At 46.8% G+C, this 19,963-nt stretch overlaps 2 protein-coding genes across 2 annotated transcripts in view; one reads left to right on the top strand and one right to left on the bottom strand.

The window, feature by feature from the left end:
- The window catches only part of LOC118388034 (phospholipid phosphatase-related protein type 1), a 33,035-nt gene extending 26,028 nt beyond the window's left edge, over nucleotides 1–7,007 (top strand). The window contains exon 8 of the mRNA XM_052524909.1: nucleotides 6,247–7,007. Within this exon, the coding sequence (XP_052380869.1) occupies nucleotides 6,247–6,279 (33 nt within the window). The 3' untranslated portion in view covers nucleotides 6,280–7,007. The remainder of the gene's footprint in view (nucleotides 1–6,246) is intronic.
- A 5,609-nt stretch (nucleotides 7,008–12,616) lies between these two features.
- LOC127931637 (uncharacterized) lies at nucleotides 12,617–18,033 on the bottom strand. The gene is made up of 6 exons (XM_052524908.1): nucleotides 17,802–18,033; nucleotides 17,069–17,188; nucleotides 15,747–15,896; nucleotides 13,814–14,203; nucleotides 13,076–13,760; nucleotides 12,617–12,985 (listed from the first exon to the last, which is right to left on the bottom strand). Exons 1-5 carry the CDS (start codon nucleotides 18,031–18,033, stop codon nucleotides 13,666–13,668), a joined length of 987 nt encoding a protein of 328 aa, XP_052380868.1. The 3' UTR covers nucleotides 12,617–12,985; nucleotides 13,076–13,665.
- Nucleotides 18,034–19,963: the final 1,930 nt, after the last annotated feature.

The following is a 19,963-nucleotide window of genomic DNA, read 5'->3' as shown; positions in this document are numbered from 1 at the left end:
ATCAGACACTGTACCGAGGCCATCAGACACTGTACCGGGGCCATCAGACACTGTACCGGGGCCATCAGACACTGTACCGGGGCCATCAGACACTGTACCGGGGCCATCAGACACTGTACCGGGGCCATCAGACACTGTACCGGGGCCATCAGACACTGTACCGGGGCCATCAGACACTGTACCGGGGCCATCAGACACTGTACCGGGGCCATCAGATACTGTACCGAGGCCATCAGATACTGTACCGAGGCCATCAGATACTGTACCGGGGCCATCACCTGCTTTACTATTCAGATACTGTACCGGGGCCATCAGATACTGTACCGGGCCATCAGATACTGTACCGGGGCCATCAGATACTGTACCGGGGCCATCAGATACTGTACCGGGGCCATCAGACACTGTACCGGGGCCATCAGACACTGTACCGGGGCCATCAGATACTGTACCGGGCCATCACCTGCTTTACTATTCAGATACTGTACCGGGGCCATCAGATACTGTACCGGGGCCATCAGATACTGTACCGGGGCCATCACCTGCTTTACCATTCAGATACTGTACCGGGGCCATCAGATACTGTACCGGGGCCATCAGATACTGTACCGGGGCCATCACCTGCTTTACCATTCAGATACTGTACCGGGGCCATCACCTGCTTTACTATTCATATACTGTACCGGCCATCAGATACTGTACCGGGGCCATCAGATACTGTACCGGGGCCATCAGACACTGTACCGAGGCCATCAGATACTGTACCGGGGCCATCACCTGCTTTACTATTCAGATACTGTACCGAGGCCATCACCTGCTTTACCATTCAGATACTGTACCGGGGCCATCAGATACTGTACCGGGGCCATCAGATACTGTACCGGGGCCATCACCTGCTTTACCATTCAGATACTGTACCGGGGCCATCAGATACTGTACCGGGGCCATCAGATACTGTACCGGGGCCATCACCTGCTTTACCATTCAGATACTGTACCGGGGCCATCACCTGCTTTACTATTCATATACTGTACCGGGGCCATCAGATACTGTACCGGGGCCATCAGATACTGTACCGGGGCCATCAGACACTGTACCGAGGCCATCAGATACTGTACCGAGGCCATCACCTGCTTTACTATTCAGATACTGTACCGAGGCCATCACCTGCTTTACTATTCAGATACTGTACCGAGGCCATCAGATACTGTACCGAGGCCATCACCTGCTTTACTATTCAGATACTGTACCGAGGCCATCACCTGCTTTACCATTCAGATACTGTACCGGGGCCATCACCTGCTTTACTATTCAGATACTGTACCGAGGCCATCACCTGCTTTACTATTCAGATACTGTACCGAGGCCATCACCTGCTTTACCATTCAGATACTGTACCGGGGCCATCACCTGCTTTACTATTCAGATACTGTACCGGGGCCATCAGACACTGTACCGAGGCCATCAGATACTGTACCGGGGCCATCACCTGCTTTACCATTCAGATACTGTACCGGGGCCATCACCTGCTTTACTATTCAGATACTGTACCGGGGCCATCAGACACTGTACCGAGGCCATCAGATACTGTACCGGGGCCATCACCTGCTTTACCATTCAGATACTGTACCGGGGCCATCAGCTGCTTTACTATTCAGATACTGTACCGGGGCCATCAGATACTGTACCGGGGCCATCAGACACTGTACCGGGGCCATCACCTGCTTTGCTATTCAGATACTGTACCGAGGCCATCACCTGCTTTACTATTCAGATACTGTACCGAGGCCATCACCTGCTTTACTATTCAGATACTGTACCGGGGCCATCAGATACTGTACCGGGGCCATCAGATACTGTACCGGGGCCATCAGATACTGTACCGGGGCCATCAGATACTGTACCGGGGCCATCACCTGCTTTGCTATTCAGATACTGTACCGAGGCCATCACCTGCTTTGCTATTCAGATACTGTACCGGGGCCATCAGACACTGTACCGGGGCCATCACCTGCTTTGCTATTCAGATACTGTACCGAGGCCATCACCTGCTTTACTATTCAGATACTGTACCGGGGCCATCAGATACTGTACCGGGGCCATCAGATACTGTACCGGGGCCATCAGATACTGTACCGGGGCCATCAGATACTGTACCGGGGCCATCACCTGCTTTACTATTCAGACACTGTACCGAGGCCATCACCTGCTTTGCTATTCAGCTGCTGTACTTTTTAATGTGTGGGTCTTTCATTTCTTTGTCAGGATATATTTTCTCAGGTTTAGGATGTTTTTTTATTTTTTTATTTATTTATTTCACCTTTATTTAACCAGGTAGGCTAGTTGAGAACAAGTTCTCATTTGCAACTGCGACCTGGCCAAGACATGTAGATGACATCGCCGAAGTCGAGGATCGGTAGGATAGTCAGTTTTACTAGGGTAAGCTTGGCGGCGTGAGTGAAGGAGGCTTTGTTGCGGAATAGAAAGCCGACTCTTGATTTGATTTTCGATTGGAGATGTTTGTTGTGAGTCTGGAAGGAGAGTTTGCAGTCTAGCCAGACACCTAGGTACTTATAGATGTCCACATATTCAAGGTCAGAACCATCCAGGGTGGTGATGCTAGTCGGGCATGCGGGTGCAGGCAGCGATCGGTTGAAAAGCATGCATTTGGATTTACTAGCGTTTAAGAGCAGTTGGAGGCCACGGAAGGAGTGTTGTATGGCATTGAAGCTCGTTTGGAGGTTAGATAGCACAGTGCCCAACGACGGGCCGAAAGTATATAGAATGGTGTCGTCTGCGTAGAGGTGGATCAGGGAATCGCCCGCAGCAAGAGTCACATCATTGATATATACAGAGAAAAGAGTCGGCCCGAGAATTCAACCCTGTGGCACCCCCATAGAGACTGCCAGAGGACCGGACAGCATGCCCTCCGATTTGACACACTGAACTCTGTCTGCAAAGTAATTGATGAACCAGGCAAGGCAGTCATCCGAAAAACCGAGGCTACTGAGTCTGCTGATAAGAATATGGTGATTGACAGAGTCGAAAGCCTTGGCAAGGTCGATGAAGATGGCTGCACAGTACTGTCTTTTATCTATGGCGGTTATGATATCGTTTAGTACCTTGAGCGTGGCTGAGGTGCACCCGTGACCGGCTCGGAAACCAGATTGCATCATTTACATTTAAGTCATTTAGCAGACGCTCTTATCCAGAGCGACTTACAAATTGGTGCATACACCTTAAGACATCCAGTGGAACAGCCACTTTACAATAGTGCATCTAAATCTTTTAGGGGGGTGAGAAGGATTACTTACCCTATCCTAGGTATTCCTTGAAGAGGTGGGGTTTCAGGTGTCTCCGGAAGGTGGTGATTGACTCCGCTGTCCTGGCGTCGTGAGGGAGTTTGTTCCACCATTGGGGGCCAGAGCAGCGAACAGTTTTGACTGGGCTGAGCGGGAACTGTACTTCCTCAGTGGTAGGGAGGCGAGCAGGCCAGAGGTGGATGAACGCAGTGCCCTTTTTGGGTGTAGGGCCTGATCAGAGCCTGGAGGTACTGGGGTGCCGTTCCCCTCACAGCTCCGTAGGCAAGCACCATGGTCTTGTAGCGGATGCGAGCTTCAACTGGAAGCCAGTGGAGAGAGCGGAGGAGCGGGGTGACGTGAGAGAACTTGGGAAGGTTGAACACCAGACGGGCTGCGGCGTTCTGGATGAGTTGTAGGGGTTTAATGGCACAGGCAGGGAGCCCAGCCAACAGCGAGTTGCAGTAATCAAGACGGGAGATGACAAGTGCCTGGATTAGGACCTGCGCCGCTTCCTGTGTGAGGCAGGGTCGTACTCTGCGGATGTTGTAGAGCATGAACCTACAGGAACGGGACACCGCCTTGATGTTAGTTGAGAACGACAGGGTGTTGTCCAGGATCACGCCAAGGTTCTTAGCGCTCTGGGAGGAGGACACAATGGAGTTGTCAACCGTGATGGCGAGATCATGGAACGGGCAGTCCTTCCCCGGGAGGAAGAGGAGCTCCGTCTTGCTGAGGTTCAGCTTGAGGTGGTGATCCGTCATCCACACTGATATGTCTGCCAGACATGCAGAGATGCGATTCGCCACCTGGTCATCAGAAGGGGGAAAGGAGAAGATTAATTGTGTGTCGTCTGCATAGCAATGATAGGAGAGACCATGTGAGGTTATGACAGAGCCAAGTGACTTGGTGTATAGCGAGAATAAGAAAGGGCCTAGAACAGAGCCCTGGGGGACACCAGTGGTGAGAGCGCGTGGTGAGGAGACAGATTCTCGCCACGCCACCTGGTAGGAGCGACCTGTCAGGTAGGACGCAATCCAAGCGTGGGCCGCGCCGGAGATGCCCAACTCGGAGAGGGTGGAGAGGAGGATCTGATGGTTCACAGTATCGAAGGCAGCCGCAGCGGAGAAGGTACGGTGGGATTCGAGATGGTCAGTGACCTGTTTGTTGACTTGGCTTTCGAAGACCTGAGATAGGGCAGGATGGATATAGGTCTGTAACAGTTTGGGTCCAGGGTGTCTCCCCCTTTGAAGAGGGGGATGACTGCGGCAGCTTTCCAATCCTTGGGGATCTCAGACGATATGAAAGAGGTTGAACAGGCTGGTAATAGGGGTTGCGACAATGGCGGCGGATAGTTTCAGAAATAGAGGGTCCAGATTGTCAAGCCCGGCTGATTTATACGGGTCCAGGTTTTGCACATGTACATCAATACACATCCATCTACTTTACCCTGTACATGTAACTGCCTAAAATAATGGAAACACTTGAGTAAATGAGTGCTAGAAAGTATATTGAAAGCAGGTGCTTTCACACAGGTGTGGTGTTAATTAAGCAATTACAATCCCATCATGCTTAGGGTCATGTAAAAAAATGATGGGCCATTATTTTGGCTACTATGGCAAAGCCCCCATAGGATGGCCCCTTCCACAGGTACGAGTCGTCACTGAATGGTTTGATGAACAGGAAAAGGATGTAATGGTCGTCAGTGACCAGATCTCAACCCAATTGGACACTTATGGGAGTTTCTGAAGTGGTGCCTGAGATGGCGTTTCCCACCACCATCAATAATACAACAAAATATTGACTATTTCATGGAAGAATGGATGTCTCATCCCTCCAATAGAGTTCCAGACACTTGTAGAATCTATGCGCCTTGAAGCTGTTCTGGCTGGTGGTAGCCCAACGCCCTATTCTCAAATCAAATGTTATTTGTCACATACACATGGTTAGCAGATGCGAGTGTAGAGAAATGCTTGTGCTTCTAGTTCCGACAATGCAGTAATAACCAACAAGTAATCTAACTAACAATTCCAAAACTTCTGTATTATACACAGTGTAAGGGGATAAAGAATATGTACATAAAGATATATGAATGAGTGATGGTACAGAGCAGCATAGGCAAGATACAGTAGATGGTATCGAGTGCAGTATATACATATGAGTATGTAAACAAAGTGGCATAGTTAAAGTGGCCAGTGATACATGTGTTACATAAGGATGCAGTCGATGATATAGAGTACAGTATATACGTATGCATATGAGATGAATAATGTAGGGTATGTAAACATTATATTAGGTAGCATTGTTTAAAGTGGCTAGTGATATATTTTACTTTTCCCATCAATTCCCATTATTAAAGTGGCTAGAGTTGAGTCAGTGTCAATGACAGTGTGTTGGCAGCAGCCACTCAATGTTAGTGGTGGCTGTTTAACAGTCTGATGGCCTTGAGATAGAAGCTGTTTTTCAGTCTCTCGGTCCCAGCTTTGATCCACCTGTACTGACCTCGCCTTCTGGATGATAGCGGGGTGAACAGGCAGTGGCTCGGGTGGTTGATGTCCTTGATGATCTTTATGGCCTTCCTGTAACATCGGGTGGTGTAGGTGTCCTGGAGGGCAGGTAGTTTGCCCCCGGTGATGCGTTGTGCAGACCACACCACCCTCTAGAGAGCCTTGAGGTTGAGGGCGGAGCAGTAGCCGTAAGAGTCTTTATGTTGGCAGTTACCTTTCGGTATATGCCTAATTTTTTTTGTTTAAATTCAGTATATAACAAAACATTTAGCCTCAATTTAGTTTTCTTAGTTGCTAATGAAATTCTTAACAAAAATGCCTCTGTCTTCCAGAATCTTAGTTTTGCTGGTCTTGTCAAGTTTGGGATATGCGTACCTCACTCGCTTCTTTTATGTTTGCTGGACATCACAGTATAAACCAACATTCCCCCTTCTGTCTTTCAGAACCATTCGGCATCGATGACCGAGGTCACATGACTAGCGGGGACCGAGGGGGGTCAGCACCGGGTCACCTTAGCGTCTCCTCAACACATCTTCTAGGCACAACGTTTTGTACTGTCATACTACTACTGTAAAAAAGGACAGTATTCTGGTGTAACTAGTTAGAGGCTGATGTTTTGTACATTTTTGTATAAGGGAGTATGTGCTGTAGCCTACCTAATACTGAAGATGTTATTACTGTAGGTCTGAACTAGGGTTGTAAAATAATATGCAGTATAATATGCAGTATTTAATGTTATGGAAATATTGATGTCATTCTGTGGGATTTGTACAAATACTTCTATCTATTCTGTTTAACTAAATTTTTTTTTTTTTTTTTTTTTTTTTTTTGCTTTAAAATACTTTGTCACTTTTTTTTCTGGCTGCCGTTTTTCAGGAATGTTTTTGGTATTCATAATGTTTGTGGTATTCATAATGTTTGTGGTATTCATAATGTTTGTGGTATTCATAATGTTTGTGGTATTCATAATGTTTGTGGTATAGGAAAAAAAACGTCACATTGACTTGTGACTTGGTGTGGTATTGTTTTCCTTCATGGCAGAATACAGAAGCTGCCATTCTCTCAGCATGGAACTAAACAGTTGAACTGTTTGAATAGATATTTCTTATTTGTATAGTGTATTTCTTTGAAAAATACATATTTATTTAGAAATGCTGCGTATATTTTTCTTGATTTGTGAACAAAATAAATAGTCCATAGCACAGTATCAATTGTTTTATTCCAAACCTCAACAGTCTTTGTTGGCCTTTCTACAATGGGTGGGTCTTCATGAATGCTGATTTGGTTAAAAGCGCATTCCAGCTGGTGTCTAATCCACAAATTACCACCGGCTAAATCTATGACGTTAAAATGCCTATTTACTCTGTTCCATCTGACTGCGCAATCCACTGTCTCATCAGCCCAGCCAGGCAATTTATAAACTTGATCTCCACTATAAAAAGCATATAGACATCGTCTCACATTTCTTTTAGACTAACATTTAGTTAAACAGAGGAGATTGGTATAAACCTTGCTGTCTGTCTCTTGACATTTACAACATTGATTCAAATTCCAGTGGTCCCATAGTAATGAATGTGTCGAATCCCGACAGACAGCGTTTCTCAACCAGTTGAAATCATGAATCGGCTGGCATCACTTTTATGGATATATACAAAAATGTCAAACAAAATGGACGCAGCCTTTCCAGCTTCAAGTGATTGTGTTTTTGGCTCCTCCGAACAATCGGGTCCTGAGAAGTGAGGCGAAATCACACCTCATTAGCTCATTGTTATAGATGTTTCCAAATATGTCACTATTTTACCTTTATTTAACCAGGCAAGTCAGGCAAGTCATATTCTTATTTTCAATGATGGCCTGGGAACAGTGGGTTGACTGCCTGTTCAGGGGCAGAACGACAGATTTGTACCTTGTCAGCTCCGGGGTTTGAACTCGCAACCTTCCGGTTACTAGTCCAACGCTCTAACCACTAGGCTACGCTGCCGCACTATAAAACATCTCCTGCAAATGCAGCTACTTTGCTGTTATTCTGGCTGCACTTTTTAACGTGACTAAGTTAGCCATAGTTGGCTAGCTAGAAAGCAAGGGATAAGAACATTGCCAGTCAGTATGGCAATGGAATCGTCACTGAATAAATGACTGGGTCCCTTCCATAAATACGGAACAAGAAGACTGAACGACTGAGTCGCATCGAGCGATCGAGCGACCGAAACGATAAAACAAACTACACCGGATCTGATGCTCGTTAGATGTGGCAGGGCTTCAACTATTCCAGACTACAAAGGGAAACCCAGACACGAGCTGCCCAGTGACACGAGCCTACCAGACAAGCTATATGCCTTTTATGGTTGCTTTGAGGCAAGCAACACTGAAGCATGCATGAGAGCACCAGTTGTTCTGGATGACTGATAACGCTGTTGGTAGCCGATGTGTGCAAGACCTTTAAACAGGTCTACATTCACAAAGCCGCAGGGCCAGACAGATTAACAGGACGTGTACTCAAAGCATGCGCGGACCAACTGGCAAGTGTGTTCACTGATATTTTCAACCTCTCCCTGACCGAGTCTGTAATGCCTACATGTTTCAAGCAGACCACCATAGTCCCTGTGCCCAAGAAAGTGAAGGTGACCTGTCTAAATGACTACCGCCTCGTAGCACTCATGTCGGTAGCCATGAAGTGCTTTGAAAGGCTGGTCAGGAATAATAATAATAATAGGACACACATCAACAGCATCAACAGCATCCACCATGACACCCTAGACCCACTCCAATTTGCATACTGCCCCAACAGATCCACAGATGACTCAAACTCAATAGCACTCCACACTGCCCTTTCACACCTGGGAAAAAGGAAGGAGATGGCCACCACCTAGCCAATTGTTTTCGCGTTTTTGTGGAAGATTTTGTACAAAATGTCTCTGCAACCGTATCTTACGGAAGAATAGAGCTTCTGGATATCAGGACAGCGATCACTCACCTCGGATTAGAGCAGGACTCACACGATATTCTCCAAACACCCCACATTCCAGACATCGCAATTATTTGCAAAAGGAAGCGAAGCAGAGGAAGAAGAGCCAGATGCCTCGTCCGGACCCGCAGAAGACATCTAGGAAAGCTGCCGTTACCGTCAATATTACTCGCCAACGTGCAATCATTGGACAATAAACTAGACGAGGTACGATCACGAATATCCAACGGGACATCAAAAACTGTAACATCCTATGTTTCACGGAATTGTGGCTGAATGACAACATGCTCCGGGGCATTTGCTAACCAACTGGCAGGTGTCTTCACTGACATTTTCAACATGTTCCTGATTGAGTCTGTAATACCAACATGTTTCAAGCAGAACAGCATAGTCCCTGTGCCCAAGGACACTAAAGTTAACCTGACTAAATGACTACTGACCCATAGCACTGTCTGTAGCCATGAAGTGCTTTGAAAGACTGGTAATGGTTCACATCAACACCATTATCCCAGAAACCCTAGACCCGCACCAATTGGCATACCGCCCAAACAGATCCACATATGATGCAATCTCTATTGCACTCCACACTGCCCGTTCCCACATGGACAAAAGGAACACCTATGTGAGAATGCTATTCATTGACTACAGCTCAGCGTTCAACACCATAGTGTCCTCAAAGCTGATCACTAAGCTAAGGACCCTGTGATAAACACCTTCTGCAAATGGATCCTGGACTTCCTGACGGGCCTCAGGTGGTGAGGGTAGGCAACAACACGTCTGCCACGCTGATCCTCAACATAGGGGCCCCTCAGGGGTGCGTGCTCAGTCCCCTCCTGTACTCACCCACGACTGCATGGCCAAACACGACTCCACGACTAGTTGCATTACAACCTGGTAGTTTGCCTTGATTTGAACAACTAGCCGGCTTGGCTAGCAAACCATAGATTGGTGTTGGGATGTTGTGAAAAGGATAAAATGGTATAAATAAATGTATGAAAATGTTTTTAATGAAAATATGTCAATTTTATTATTTGTACATTATATTATATAATAAGAAATGCCATTTAACAGACGCTTTTATCCAAATCGATTTACAGTGTGCATACATTCTATGTATGGGTGGTCCCGGAAAATGTTTTTAATGAACCCACTACCCTGGCGTTACAAGCGCCATGCTCTACCAACTGAGCTACAGAAGGACCACCATGAATCATTATTTTGACATAAACCCGTTTGTATAAGTGTTCTCAAATTGAAGGCATTAACACTTAATGGTTTTATATTATATATTTATATTTAGCATATATTTAGCAGTCATCATTTAATTAAATTGACTGCATTCCCAAAGTTATTCTGCGAGTGACAATATAATCTGACTGAGTAGTCTTTCACAAGTGTTTAGTAATGTTTATTTATGAATCATGTTCATTTGTAACTCATCTTGTTCAGTGGCTCCTAGACTGGATCTTAATGGTCATTCCAGTCATCTGCTGCACGTGTCCCAAATGACACCCTATTCCTTATAGTCCCAATGGGCCCTGGTCAAAAGTAGTGTATAAAGGGAATAGGGTGCCCTGTGGTAGATAAGGTCCTCCCTCCCTTGGTAGAAATAATCAGCGCTCCATTTTTTGTGTTTTGGTGACTATGTAATTATAATCACAACAAAATCAACTAGATGTGTTTGTCAGTAATATGTCATTGTAAGGAGATTAGCCACACACACACACACACACACACACACACACACACACACACACACACACACACACACACACACACACACACACACACACACACACACATCTTTGTTAATAAATAAGAACAAATTCAAACCCATGAAAATAACTCCTAATATATCCTGACAGCCCCCAGGAAAGAGAAAAGCTTTACTCTGGACAAGACAGATGCAGACGCTGGGAGGCGAGAAGCAGGTGCAGGTGGTGAGTTTAATAACACGATGAGCATGGAACGATACAAAACAAGAGTAGCGTCTGGACATAAACACATAACCAATACTGCCTGGGGAATGAACCAAAGGGAGTGACAATCGGGGAAGGGATGGAGTCCAGATGAGTCTCATAATGAGGTGCTAGGGTAACGATGGTGCCAGGTGTACGTAATGATGGTCGTCAGAGGCAGTGATTTGTAAATCGGCAACGTCGAGCGCCGAAGGAGAGTGGGAGGAGATGTGACAGAATCCCCCCCCCACGAGGGGACAGCTTTAGCCAGGGGACCAGGAACCACCGGCCTGAGAAGGGAGACATGAAAGGAAGGTAAGATATGGTGGTCACTGGGTAGCTGTAATATATACGTCACCTCGTTGACCCTTCGGAGAACCTTGAACGGCCCCACAAACCGGGGTTCAGCTTCTTGCAGGGAGGTTCCTGGTAGAACATGTTGGAACACGGGAGTTTAACTGCAGTGGCAATCCTTCTACTCCTGACATTGGACGGTGAGGAGCTTCGGTCTGGCCCGGGGTCAACAGAGCCAGGACCTGGCTGACAACCCAGAACACACTGGAATGGAGTCAGCCTGGTGGAGGAGTGACGTAACACATTCTGGGCGTACTCCGCCTCTGGAAGGAATTGGGCCCACTCCCCCTGCCGGTCCTGGCAGTGGCTCCTCAGGAACTTCCCCAGCTCCTGGTTCATCCTCTCCACCTGCCCTTTAGACTGAGGCTGACCGTGACCTCAAACTTCTCCATGAAGGCTCTTCATGTCCGTGATGCGAATTGGGGGCAACGGTCGGAGACGATGTCCTCCGGAAGGCCATAATGCCAGAAGACCTGCTGAAACACTGCCTTAGCGACCTGGAGACCAGAGGGGGATAAAACGGCAGGATTTAGAGAATCCAAAATGGTGGTGAAAGCATCAGATATCAGTGACAAAATCAATGGACAGATGTGACCAGGGATACCGAGTTGGGATGTAAGCGGACACTGCTGAAGCTGGTGCCCCCCTTGACCACAATAGGGACAGAGCCCCAGCTGTTTCCGTCTGCGTCGTTCAGGCTCCAAGGAGAGGTTGTCGTCTCGACATGCCAGTTGCGTCTGGACCTCCCTGCGCAGTCCTCTTCTGAATAACGTACGGGGTGCCGGCTCATTCCATCCACTGGATACTGCTACTGTCTGGAAGGTGAGCGGTTTGTTCATCTTGCCGTAGTTGGAATAGAAGCTCACTCCCCTCTCTACGGTGGATGATCTAAGATACATCTGAACAGAGCCATGAACCCCTCATACGAAACCAGCTCCTCCTCTCCTCTCTCCCAGACGGCTGAAACCCCCTCCAACCCCCGCCTAGTCAGCAGAAAAATAACCATGGCAACATGGGACCTCTCGGTGGTGAGGCCTCCCATCTGTTGTGCAAAATAGAGGGAGCACTTGAGTAGGAAGCCACTTAGATGGGGATGCGTGCTGGTACCAATCCTCTACCCCGTCATATTTATCCGGGAGGGACAAATGGGCATTGCTGACCTGGGCGGACTGCTGAATGGACTGGTGTGCTGGGTCGACTGGTATCCTCCTCTAGTTGAAGGTTGTCAGATGCAGTGATTAGAGCTGTCATACATCACCCTGACACCACTACAGCTATCATCCTGACACCTCTACAGCTATCATAGATCACCCTGACACCTCTACAGCTACCATACATCACCCTGACACCACTACAGCTATCATACATCATCCTGACACCTCTGCAGCTATCATCGTGACACCTCTACAGCTATCATATATCATCCTGACACCTCTACAGCTACCATACATTACCCTGACACCTCTACAGCTATCATATATCATCCTGACACCCCTACAGTATCATACATCATCCTGACACCTCTGCAGCTATCATCCTGACACCCCTACAGTATCATACATCATCCTGACATTTCTAGAGCTATCATCCTGACACGTTTACAGCTATCATACATCACCCTGACACCTCTACAGCTATCATACATCATCCTGACACCTCTACAGCTTGCATACATCATCCTGACACCTCTACAGCTACCATACATCACCCTGACACCTCTACAGCTATCATACATCATCCTGACACATCTACAGCTATCATACATCACCCTGACACCTCTACAGCTATCATCCTGACACCTCTACAGCTATCATACATCATTCTGACACCTCTAAAGCTATCATCCTGACACCTCTACAGCTATCATACATCATCCTGACACCTCTACAGCTATCATCCTGACACCTCTACAGCTATCATACATCATTCTGACACCTCTAAAGCTATCATACATCATTCTGACACCTCTACAGCTATCATACATCATCCTGACACCTCTACAGCTATCATACATCTTCCTGACACCTCTACAGCTATCATACATCATCCTGACACATCTACAGCTATCATACATCATCCTGACACCTCTACAGCTATCATCCTGACACCTCTACAGCTATCATACATCTTCCTGACACCTCTACAGCTATCATACATCATCCTGACACATCTACAGCTATCATACATCATCCTGACACCTCTACAGCTATCATCCTGACACCTCTACAGCTATCATACATCATTCTGACACCTCTAAAGCTATCATCCTGACACCTCTACAGCTATCATACATCATCCTGACACCTCTACAGCTATCATACATCATCCTGACACCTCTACAGCTATCATCCTGACACCTCTACAGCTATCATACATCATTCTGACACCTCTACAACTATCATACATCATTCTGACACCTCTACAGCTATCATACATCATCCTGACACCTCTACAGCTATCATACATCATCCTGACACCTCTACAGCTATCATACATCACCCTGACACCTCTACAGCTATCATACATCACCCTGACACCTCTACAGCTATCATACATCACCCTGACACCTCTACAGCTATCATACATCATCCTGACATTTCTACAGCTATCATCCTGACACGTTTACAGCTATCATACATCACCCTGACACCTCTACAGCTATCATACATCATCCTGACACCTCTACAGCTTGCATACATCATCCTGACACTTCTACAGATATCATCCTGACACCTCTACAGCTATCATACATCACCCTGACACCTCTACAGCTACCATACATCACCCTGACACCTCTACAGCTATCATACATCATCCTGACACCTCTACAGCTATCATACATCATCCTGACACCTCTACAGCTATCATACATCATTCTGACACCTCTACAGCTATCATACATCATTCTGACACCTCTACAGCTATCATACATCATTCTGACACCTCTACAGCTATCATACATCATTCTGACACCTCTACAGCTATTGTACATCATCCTGACACCTCTACAGCTATCATACATCATCCCGACACCTCTACAGCTATCATACATCATCCTGACACCTCTACAGCTATCATACATCATCCTGACACCTCTACAGCTATCATACATCATTCTGACACCTCTACAGCTATCATACATCATCCTGACACCTCTACAGCAAACATACATCATTCTGACACCTCTACAGCTATCATAGATCACCCTGACACCTCTACAGCTATCATACATCATTCTGACACCTCTACAGCTATCATACATCATCCTGACACCTCTACAGCAAACATACATCATCCTGACACCTCTACAGCTAACATACATCATTCTTACACCTCTACAGCTATCATAGATCACCCTGACACCTCTACAGCTACCATACATCACCCTGACACCTCTGCAGCTATCATACATCATCCTGACACCTCTACAGCTTGCATACATCATCCTGACACTTCTACAGATATCATCCTGACACCTCTACAGCTATCATACATCATCCTGACACCTCTACAGCTATCATCCTGACACCTCTACAGCTATCATACATCATCCTGACACCTCTACAGCTATCATACATCACCCTGACACCTCTACAGCTATCATCCTGACACCTCTACAGCTATCATACATCATTCTGACACCTCTAAAGCTATCATCCTGACACCTCTACAGCTATCATACATCATCCTGACACCTCTAAAGCTATCATCCTGACACCTCTACAGCTATCATACATCATCCTGACACCTCTACAGCTATCATACATCATTCTGACACCTCTACAGCTATCATACATCATCCTGACACCTCTACAGCTATCATACATCATCCTGACACCTCTACAGCTATCATACATCATCCTGACACATCTACAGCTATCATACATCATCCTGACACCTCTACAGCTATCATCCTGACACCTCTACAGCTATCATACATCTTCCTGACACCTCTACAGCTATCATACATCATCCTGACACATCTACAGCTATCATACATCATCCTGACACCTCTACAGCTATCATCCTGACACCTCTACAGCTATCATACATCATTCTGACACCTCTAAAGCTATCATCCTGACACCTCTACAGCTATCATACATCATCCTGACACCTCTACAGCTATCATACATCATCCTGACACCTCTACAGCTATCATCCTGACACCTCTACAGCTATCATACATCATTCTGACACCTCTACAACTATCATACATCATTCTGACACCTCTACAGCTATCATACATCATCCTGACACCTCTACAGCTATCATACATCATCCTGACACCTCTACAGCTATCATACATCACCCTGACACCTCTACAGCTATCATACATCACCCTGACACCTCTACAGCTATCATACATCACCCTGACACCTCTACAGCTATCATACATCATCCTGACATTTCTACAGCTATCATCCTGACACGTTTACAGCTATCATACATCACCCTGACACCTCTACAGCTATCATACATCATCCTGACACCTCTACAGCTTGCATACATCATCCTGACACTTCTACAGATATCATCCTGACACCTCTACAGCTATCATACATCACCCTGACACCTCTACAGCTACCATACATCACCCTGACACCTCTACAGCTATCATACATCATCCTGACACCTCTACAGCTATCATACATCATCCTGACACCTCTACAGCTATCATACATCATTCTGACACCTCTACAGCTATCATACATCATTCTGACACCTCTACAGCTATCATACATCATTCTGACACCTCTACAGCTATCATACATCATTCTGACACCTCTACAGCTATTGTACATCATCCTGACACCTCTACAGCTATCATACATCATCCCGACACCTCTACAGCTATCATACATCATCCTGACACCTCTACAGCTATCATACATCATCCTGACACCTCTACAGCTATCATACATCATTCTGACACCTCTACAGCTATCATACATCATCCTGACACCTCTACAGCAAACATACATCATTCTGACACCTCTACAGCTATCATAGATCACCCTGACACCTCTACAGCTATCATACATCATTCTGACACCTCTACAGCTATCATACATCATCCTGACACCTCTACAGCAAACATACATCATCCTGACACCTCTACAGCTAACATACATCATTCTTACACCTCTACAGCTATCATAGATCACCCTGACACCTCTACAGCTACCATACATCACCCTGACACCTCTGCAGCTATCATACATCATCCTGACACCTCTACAGCTTGCATACATCATCCTGACACTTCTACAGATATCATCCTGACACCTCTACAGCTATCATACATCATCCTGACACCTCTACAGCTATCATCCTGACACCTCTACAGCTATCATACATCATTCTGACACCTCTACAGCTATCATACATCATTCTGACACCTCTACAGCTATCATACATCATCCTGACACCTCTACAGCTATCATACATCATTCTGACACCTCTACAGCTATCATACATCATCCTGACACCTCTACAGCTATCATACATCTTCCTGACACCTCTACAGCTATCATACATCTAGCCGACACCTCCACAGCTATCATAGATCACCCTGACACCTCTACAGCTATCATAGATCACCCTGACACCTCTACAGCTACCATACATCATCCTGACACCTCTACAGCTATCATACATCACCCTGACACCTCTACAGCTATCATATATCATCCTGACACCTCTACAGCTATCATACATCATCCTGACATTTCTACAGCTATCATCCTGACACGTTTACAGCTATCATACATCACCCTGACACCTCTACAGCTATCATACATCATCCTGACACCTCTACAGCTTGCATACATCATCCTGACACCTCTACAGCTATCATCCTGACACCTCTACAGCTATCATACATCATTCTGACACCTCTACAGCTATCATACATCATCCTGACACCTCTACAGCTATCATACATCATCCTGACACCTCTACAGCTATCATACATCATCCTGACACCTCTACAGCTATCATACATCATCCTGACACCTCTACAGCTATCATACATCATTCTGACACCTCTACAGCTATCATACATCATTCTGACACCTCTACAGCTATCATACATCATCCTGACACCTCTACAGCTATCATACATCATCCCGACACCTCTACAGCTATCATACATCATTCTGACACCTCTACAGCTATCATACATCATCCTGACACCTCTACAGCTATCATACATCATTCTGACACCTCTACAGCTATCATACATCATCCCGACACCTCTACAGCTATCATACATCATTCTGACACCTCTACAGCTATCATACATCATCCCGACACGTCTACAGCTATCATACATCATTCTGACACCTCTACAGCTACCATACATCATCACACCTCTACAGCTATCATCCTGACACCTCTACAGCTATCATACATCATTCTGACACCTCTACAGCTACCATACATCATCCTGACACCTCTACAGCTATCATACATCATCCTGACACCTCTACAGCTATCATCCTGACACCTCTACAGCTATCATACATCATTCTGACACCTCTACAGCTATCATACATCATTCTGACACCTCTACAGCGATCATACATCATCCTGACACCTCTACAGCTATCATACATCATCCTGACACCTCTACAGCTATCATACATCATCCTGACACCTCTACAGCTATCATACATCATCCTGACACCTCTACAGCTAACATACATCATCCTGACACCTCTACAGCTATCATACATCATTCTGACACCTCTACAGCTATCATACATCATCCTGACACCTCTACAGCTATCATACATCATCCTGACACCTCTACAGCTATCATACATCATCCTGACACCTCTACAGCTATCATACATCATCCTGACACCTCTACAGCTATCATACATCATCCTGACACCTCTACAGCTATCATACATCATTCTGACACCTCTACAGCTATCATACATCATCCTGACACCTCTACAGCTATCATACATCATCCTGACACCTCTACAGCTATCATACATCACCCTGACACCTCTACAGCTATCATACATAACCCTGACACCCCTACAGCTATCATCCTGACACCTCTACAGCTATCATACATCACCTTGACACCTCTACAGCTATCATACATCATCCTGGCACCTCTACAGCTATCATACATCACCCTGACACCTCTACAGCTATAATAGATCACCCTGACACCTCTACAGCTATCATACATCATCCTGACACCCCTACAGCTATAATACATAATTCTGACACCTCTACAGCTATCATACATCATCCTGACACCTCTACATCTACCATACATCACCCTGACACATATACAGCTTCCATACATCATCCTGACACCTCTACAGCTAACATACATCATCCTGACACTTCTACAGCTATGTTCACACCTCTATCCTGCTCTCCATATGTTCACCACCACCTGATATCAACACACCTCTATGGCACAGTCACACTCTGTCTCCCTAAAACCACATCTTTCACAAATCTAAATGAAATGTAAGTCTGTAAATGCATTCATGAGGAAAAGTTCTGATTCAATATAGTAAAGTAAAGGGACCACTAGAAGATCTATTGAACAAATCCACTGCAGGACCGGGAGCAAGGCTTTGGGTACAGACAGTGTTCTCTGGTTATCTCCTGTCAGAGAGCTTGGAGGTTGGTTGGAGATGGAGAGCAGACGGTTCCAGGGATCAGGACACACCATGTTCCTCTGGTACAGGGCTCTGGGTCTGGGTAGAGGGCTCTGGGTCTGGGTGTCTGGATCTGGGTCTAGGTGTCTGGGTACAGGGTTCTGGGTCTGATTGTCCAGGTACAGGGCTCTAGGTCTGATTGTCTGGGTACAGGGCTATGAGTCTGATTGTCTAGGTAAAGGGCTCTGGGTGTCTGGGTAGAGGGCTCTGGGTCTGGGTGTCTGGGTATAGGGCTCTGGGTGTCTGGGTAGAGGGCTCTGGGTCTGGGTGTCTGGGTACAGGGCTATGAGTCTGATTGTCTAGGTAAAGGGCTCTGGGTGTCTGGGTAGAGGGCTCTGGGTCTGGGTGTCTGGGTATAGGGCTCTGGGTGTCTGGGTAGAGGGCTCTGGGTCTGGGTGTCTGGGTAGAGGGCTCTGGGTCTGGGTGTCTGGGTAGGGCTATGAGTCTGATTGTCTAGGTAAAGGGCTCTGGGTGTCTGGGTAGAGGGCTCTGGGTCTGGGTGTCTGGGTATAGGGCTCTAGGTCTGATTGTCTGGGTACAGGGCTCTGGGTGTCTGGGTAGAGGGCTCTGGGTCAGGGTAGAGGGCTCTGGGTGTCTGGGTACAGGGCTCTGGGTCTAGGTGTCTGGGTACAGGGCTCTGGGTGTCTGGGTATAGGGCACTGGGTCTGGGTGTCTGGGTATAGGGCTCTGGGTCTAGGTGTCTGGGTACAGGGCTCTGGGTGTCTGGGTATAGGGCACTGGGTCTGGGTAGAGGGCTCTGGGTGTCTGGGTACAGGGCTCTGGGTGTCTGGGTATAGGGCTCTGGGTCTGATTGTCTGGGTACAGGGCTCTGGGTGTGATTGTCTGGGTACAGGGCTCTGGGTGTCTGGGTATAGGGCTCTGGGTCAGGGTAGAGGGCTCTGGGTCTGGGTAGAGGTGTCTGGGTAGAGAGCTCTGGGGCTGGGTATAGGGCTCTGGGTCTGGGTATAGGGGTCTAGGTAGAGGGCTCTGGGTCTGATTGTCTGGGTAGAGAGCTCTGGGGCTGGGTATAGGGCTCTGGATCTGGGTATAGGGCACTGGGTGTCTGGATATAGGGCTCTGGGTATAGGGCTCTGGGTCTGAGTAGAGGTATCTGGATATAGGACTCTCGGTTTGGGTTTCTGGGTCTGGGGAGAGGGCGCTGGGCCTGGGTTTTGGGTGAGTCTGG

This window comes from Oncorhynchus keta, chromosome 9, assembly GCF_023373465.1.
Source record: "Oncorhynchus keta strain PuntledgeMale-10-30-2019 chromosome 9, Oket_V2, whole genome shotgun sequence".
NCBI classification, from domain to species: domain Eukaryota; kingdom Metazoa; phylum Chordata; class Actinopteri; order Salmoniformes; family Salmonidae; genus Oncorhynchus; species Oncorhynchus keta.
This window is presented reverse-complemented; position numbering and strand designations above follow the sequence as displayed.